Source organism: Alexandromys fortis, unplaced genomic scaffold (assembly GCF_014885135.2).
Source record: "Alexandromys fortis isolate MF-2015 unplaced genomic scaffold, M_Fortis_MF-2015_v1.1 scaffold_24, whole genome shotgun sequence".
Taxonomy (NCBI): Eukaryota; Metazoa; Chordata; class Mammalia; order Rodentia; family Cricetidae; genus Alexandromys; species Alexandromys fortis.
Genome location: NW_026067906.1, coordinates 5,452,049 through 5,458,840, shown reverse-complemented (window position 1 = coordinate 5,458,840; position 6,792 = coordinate 5,452,049). Strand labels below are relative to the sequence as shown.

The 6,792-nt window shown below is 38.9% G+C and overlaps 1 protein-coding gene across 1 annotated transcript; it reads right to left on the bottom strand.

The window, feature by feature from the left end:
* Positions 1-5,539: 5,539 nt before the first annotated feature.
* Positions 5,540-6,072, bottom strand: LOC126497530 (barrier-to-autointegration factor-like). Its single transcript, XM_050135603.1, has one exon. The coding sequence runs from the start codon at positions 5,980-5,982 to the stop codon at positions 5,713-5,715; it is 270 nt and encodes an 89-aa protein (XP_049991560.1). The 5' UTR covers positions 5,983-6,072; the 3' UTR covers positions 5,540-5,712.
* Positions 6,073-6,792: the final 720 nt, after the last annotated feature.

Here is a 6,792-nt window from a genome sequence, read left to right as displayed (position 1 = left end):
CAAATAATGTATCCTTTGTTTAACGTTTCCCCTTCCTGTCCTCCCACCTCCCAGTCTCTGGTAGAGAGCATTTGACACTCAATTTCTGAGGTCGTTTTATTTGATTCCAAATAAGAATGAGATCATGTGCCTGGATTGTTTCATATAATAATGATCTCAATTTCATCTATCCTGGCACAAATGACATAACTTCATGTCTTATTAATGGTTAATATTACATTCTATTTGTGTGTGTGATCTCCAGTTTTATTTTCACTTTTCATGTTTAATTTTTCTAGTATTACCTGTCTTTACATTGTTGTCTTAGTTTCATTTCCTACTACTCCTGCAAAAGTGACCACAAGCATAGTTACTTAGAGCACACATTCATTATATTACAACTCTAGATGCAAGAGGTCTAAAATATCCTTCACTTCCCTGATACAAAACATGCTGACACCAAGAAGGATGTTTTCATGGGCCAAGGCTTGTAGATTGCATTCCCAGTGTGTTGACTCCTGTGATTTCCCCAAATGTGGGACATTTGATGGTATAGTTTGTGTTACATTCACTCTCACTCAATTCAAAACAAACAAACAAACAAACAAACCATTCAGCTCAAACTCCACCAAGAGTCTGGAAAGGCTGGACTCTAGAGGGGAGCGTTTTCCTTGCTTTCTCCAGATGGTAGAGGGTGCCCGCCCACTTTGGTTTGTGGTAACTTCCTCCAAACCAACAGAGAAAATTGCCAAACTCTTTTGGAGTCTGACATCCACACTCACTTCTTATTCATTTTACAGGACCCTGGTGATTATACTGGCTGACCCCAAGAGGGTACCAATGACAACCTCTCATTTTAAAGTCAGCCAACAAGCAGAGCTAAATCCATTTTGGAGCTTGTTTTTCTTTGTCATGTAATAAGATATATTCACAGATTCTGAGGTTTAAAACCTGTACACTTTTTTATTTGGGATATTACTCTGGCTACCAGAGCAAATTTTCAAGTCTACATAGTGTGAGAGTTGGGGCAATTTTCACTTATGGCTCTGTGTGCTCTTTTTCTCAAAATTTTCTCTAAAACAAAGCTAATACAAAATATTTTACCTTATCGTTTTATATATATACCTCTATCCAGATACTTTAAATTATTGAGTTCAAGGGAAAATCTAAGTATTTGTAGTTTTGTCTTTGAACTTGGATAATAAGGATATGGATCATGCATTACTCATATTCATAATTTCAACATTATGATGCATATTAATTATTTAATTGCCTGTCGTATACCCAAACACTCACACACACACACACACACACACACACACACACTGTATGGGGGGTCCTTCTGTCTATGAGGTCCTCCTGTCTATTTGTCTAATTTTTATTGGTTAATGAATAAAGAAGTGCTTTGAGCCTATGGCAAGGGCAGAACAGAAGTAAGTGGGAAAATCTAGATTATATGCTGGGAAAAAGAGGACAGAATCAGAGAGAAGCCATGGAACTATCGGATATAGACAATGAGAACTTTACCTCGTAAGCCACAGTCACTTGGTTATATACAGATTAATAGAAATGGGTTATATTAATATAAGAGTTAGCCAATAAGAAACTAGAGCAAATGGCCGGGCGATGGTGGCGCACGCCTTTAATCCCAGCACTCGGGAGGGGGAGGCAGAGGCAGGTGGATCTCTGTGAGTTCGAGACCAGCCTGGTCTACAGAGCTAGTTCCAGGACAGGCTCCAAAGCTACAGAGAAACCCTGTCTCAAAAAACCAAAAAAAAAAAAAAAAAAAAAAAAAAAAAAAGGAACTAGAGTAAATGGGCCAGGCAATGATTTAATTAATACAGTTTCTGTGTGATTATTTCAGGGCTAAGCAACCGGAAACAAACAGCTGGATACCAACAAGCAGCCTGCTACAACACACACACACACACACACACACACACACAGACTTTTCTATCAGGAAGATTTAACATGATGCCTTTCTATATTTTTTAAAGATTTGTTTCATAGAAAAGGAAAATAGATATAATTTTCTATGTAGAATATCTTAAGGCCATGAATAGATGCATTCTTTTTTGGGAGATGTGCTTATGTTTTACTAAAATCATTTCCATTCTTAAAACATTTTAGCACAAATATACACTTGGATGAGGACAGAAAGAACATATGAAAATTTGAAAAACATTAAATGTGTGAAAGAAGTATGCTGCAAAGTAGCTCAAACTTGTTCTAATAACCACTGAGAAAATACTTCACATAGCCTAGAGTTTGCATATAATGCCAGAAATCAAGGGCAGAGAACTTAGTTGGAGCCAAATCACATATTCCTTTGCTATCTACTTAATCACAGGTTATTATTTTTCTATACATGTGATATTAATCTATATCTGATACAAAGATATCAGAATTGATCAAGAAACATTCAATGATACATGCATATATTTATTTTTTGTTCATTCCATCCTTTATTAAGGCATACTGAAATGAATGATGATAGTGAGCAAGAAATTGAAGTTTAAATATTTTATTCATTGTCTTGAAATTTTCAAGTTCAGCATAAATATATGATATAAAATATAGGACTCTGAGTTTAAAGAAGCTACATTTTTTCTTGTCGGTAAACATTTTCAAAAAGGAACCATTTATTCTTTAAAATAGAGCTAGAAGAAAAATGAAAAGCTCATACATGAATATAGTTAGAAATTATTTGGATTTTAAGAACATAAAACAGAGAAAGAAAACCCACTTTTATATAAAGCTGAGCTTTATAAAAGGGACAGGGAACTTCTATCTTGCTGGATCTATTGTGTTAGTTCACAAGAACTGAAAAATAAAACCCATATTAAGGGAAATATTTTACAATCATTTTCTCTAAAGATATCTTTTATATTTTTTTCAATTTTACTCCTGTATTTAATCTATGATTTCTGTAAAACTATACATAAATTATCTTTAGAAATTTCAGAGCATAGTTAGCTTGTAAATATGTAAATATTAATTCCTTCCTTAATTCAGTGGCATAATTATGATGGTGTAATTTGTAAGGTTTACTGTTTATTTTGTGTGTGAGAGTATTTCACATGAGTACTCTTCATGTTGTGCCCAAGGTGTCTGGAAGACAGCCATAGATTGCCTGAAGCTAGAGTTACAGAAGATTTGTAAACCATTATGTGGGTGCTTGGAACTGAATCTGCGTTTTCTGCAAGAGCAGCAATTGCTCAAACTTACTGAGAGCCATCTTTCCAGACTCTTAAAAATAATGTCTATTAAAATACGATTAAATATGAAATATGTGCCATCCCATTAGTATGAATATGTGGAATGGAATAAGAAGTTTCTTGGTTTTGGATTGTTAATTAGAGTTGGAAAGTCAGGAATAGCCATCAGAATGTTTCCCTTTAATAGGCATTTGAGCATCTGTGCAATTCATTCTAATAGGTTTTAGAGATGAGATGAGGATTACTATTTCACAGATCCCAAAGGGATCAGCAGTGTAGAGTGCAGGACACACAAAACATGCAGGCACAATTTTAATGTCTTTTTTTCTTTGTATGAATTCAGCTTTCTTTAAAGGGCTCTTATTAATTTTTTAAGAGGTCTTCTCCAAGTGCTAGCATGCATCCTGCATGTTTTAAGACTAGACTTCATTGATCTTCAAGAACCAATTATTTGCATTCCTTTTTAGGCACTGTGACTGGTGACGAAAATATCCATAGTTAACATACAGCTTGTCTTACTCAAGAAGGAAAAGTTAAGTCTGTAAAGGCTTTTTGGGAATGAATTATTATTTTTATCTAACATTTACTTTATATCATTTAATACTGAAAAAAATTCAAAAATAGAAAAGTTTATTTGCAGTAAATACCTATATGTTTACTATCTTAGAAGACAGATTCAATGGTTGAGTAATGCTTGCTTGCTCTGTATTTTTCATATATCCACTTCCTTCATGATATATTTTAATGCACAGAAGTGTATAACTTTTCTTTAAGATCATTTACCTTGTAAAATTATTTCTTTTATTCTTGAGACTGTAATATAATTACATCATTTTCCCCTTCCTTTTCTCCAAAGCCTCTCATATATGTCTCCCTTCTTTCCTTCAAATTCAGGGCCTCTTTTGTCATTAATTATTGTTATATGAATGCACACACACATACACACACATGCACATATATGTACATATATTCTTAAATGTAACCTGGTCAGGATCTATGTTGCTTTTTTTTTTCACTCTGTGCCCATCTCTTTATTCAAGTTTCAGATTAACTTTCTAGTATTTACAGAGACCATCTTATTAATATTCTCTTCACCGTGAGATCATGAAGATTTTCTCGTCTTGTGCCGTCACCCTCACTCTCCTGGGGGGTCAGCACTCGGATGAGCTGCATTTGCACTATCAAGTCACTGCTCAGGGATGTTTTTTACATTTTTTCTTTTATTAAGAATTTTTAAATACAACTTTTTCTCATTTTACATAGTCACCCCCGTTCCCACTCCCTCTCCACCCTTCCCTGCACTCCTCAGAAAGGGCAAGGCTTCCCATGGGGAGTCAACAAAGCCTGACACTTCACTTTGAGGCAGGCTCCACCCCCCCATCAGTGACACTTTCTGTTGGTGGAAAGAACACCAAGCAGGAGTGAGTGTAAGCAGAATTGTACCTGGTCCCCGCAGCCCTCACCCATATGAGGAAGCTGAGCCTCAGAGGTCATTGGTTCCATGACAGAACAGTCTACCAAATTACAATCTGAGTTCAAGTGGCTATTTTCTTGCAGCAAGTTCATGGGCAAATTTGCTTTTCTGAGCCCCAAATCTCTTCACCTCTCCAAAATGAAATAATTTAAAAATGTTTACAAAGATGTCAGTTTCAGGCTGTTCACGAGCTTGACAACAGCTGGACTGGAATTTAGTTTTCATGTTTAACTATTTCATTGCTATGGTAGCTGGACAAACAGCAAGTGTCCCACCCGTTCTTCCCAGAGGCGGAGAGCACATGACTTGATGACTGGCAGGAGACCTCTTACCTACATCCTATCCACCCCCTTCCTGGTAACTCTGACTCCTACTGACTTTTCCACCAGGTGCTGCCTGACCAACTGTTGACATCTGGAAGCCTACAGCCTACCTGGCTCCCTGGAAGAAATCAACCCACTGTCTCTCCCACATTATTTAGGAATTGGGACACCTAGGGCACCTGCCCAAGGCCCACTTGGCTAGGGTGGCTCCCTCTTGGGAGGGGAAAGGGAAGCCACCAGTTTCGGTCTGCACTGATAAGAAGTGAGGTAGATGTGTTCAACCCTGGGGAAGACACAATCCCAGTCCACCTGCTTTCCAACACAGAAGACCAACTAGGAAGGCCACTGACTTTATTAGTCTAGAAATGTTTATAAGGAGAGTGACTATTTTTGCCAAAAAAAAAAGGGGGGGGGAGCCAAAGGGCATCCAACAGATGGTGAAGGGAGGGAGAAAGGGGCCAGAAATCCATTCAGGAAAGCTGGTAGCTGTTGCCATCGACCTGCAGGGGGAGGAGGGGCAAGGCATGCAAGGGCAAGAATTCCAAAATGGATGAAAGGCTGTGGGGAAGAGAACTCCCAAAAGACCCCGGAGTACAAAGGAGGTGACTGTGACAACAGCAATCTTTTCCTTCATGGGGACAGGGAGGAGCCCCACCCAGCTGCCGACTCTGCAGACTATATTCTGTGGCTGGGGGAACTGAGGAGTCCCCAGAGTGCACTACAAGAAGGCATCGCACCATTCTCGAAGGCACCCAAAGCAGTCCCGGGACTGCTTGGCATTGGCACCACACGTGTCTTTCAGCCATTCTCGGAAGAGGTCTTCGTCTTTCTTTAGCACCAGAAACTGGCCAAGAACAACATAAGCCTTATCAGAGCCCCTTTCCTCCAGCTTCTTGCCCAGGACTTCACCAATCCCGGCCAGACTCCCCACTGGCTTTTCCCCCATGGGCTCTGCCACGAAGTCTCGGTGCTTTTGGGAAGTTGTCATCTTGATCAGGTTTAACCGGCAGCTCCGGCTCTGGTAACGGCTGCTCGCGCTACTCGGCAGCTCCCGCCGATACCTCAAGCTACTAGAACGTTCTTCCTATGTTGCTTTTTTGTATATTTCCAAGGCTAGTCCAATTATGTTTTGGACATTAATTGATGATTTTTTCACTTCTTCCACCCTAAGAATCCCCTAATTGACTGTAGACGTATGGTCTTTTCCATTTGGCTCGTATGTTGTTTTCATTCAGCTCTTGCTTAAACAATCATGTTAGTCAGACTTAATGAATGCTGCCTCTGAGATCACTAGGAGAACCAGTTTCATTAACAAACTCCTTGTTCTTCTGGTTGTTAGAATGCCCCCTCCTCTGCAGTGTTCCCTGAGCCTTAGCCATCGTGATTGTTTACTTGATGTATCCACTGGGACTCGACTCCACAACTTTGTATTTTGATTGGTTCTGGTTTTCTAGGGAGTACAGCTATCTGTGGATTTAAGGACTAATATTTATAATGTAGTTAGAGATTATACTGGTTTGGTAAGGTAGCAGTAGTAGGTTCTGCTCCAAGATCTATAAACTCACTAGGCCTGGGTAGTTGACTCTGTTTCTGATACCAGACATGATTTCTCTCTTGTTGAGTAGGTTACTATCAGGAGATGCTTGTTAGGTTGCTATGCCACATTCTAGTTATTGCAGTCGTTCATAGGCATCATAGCTGGGTGTAAACGTTGGTTGTTTCCTTTTTTTGAAGCCAGCATAGTGACATCTGTTATTATGAAAGCTAGTTCTTAACGAGGAGGCATTCAGGTCTTTCC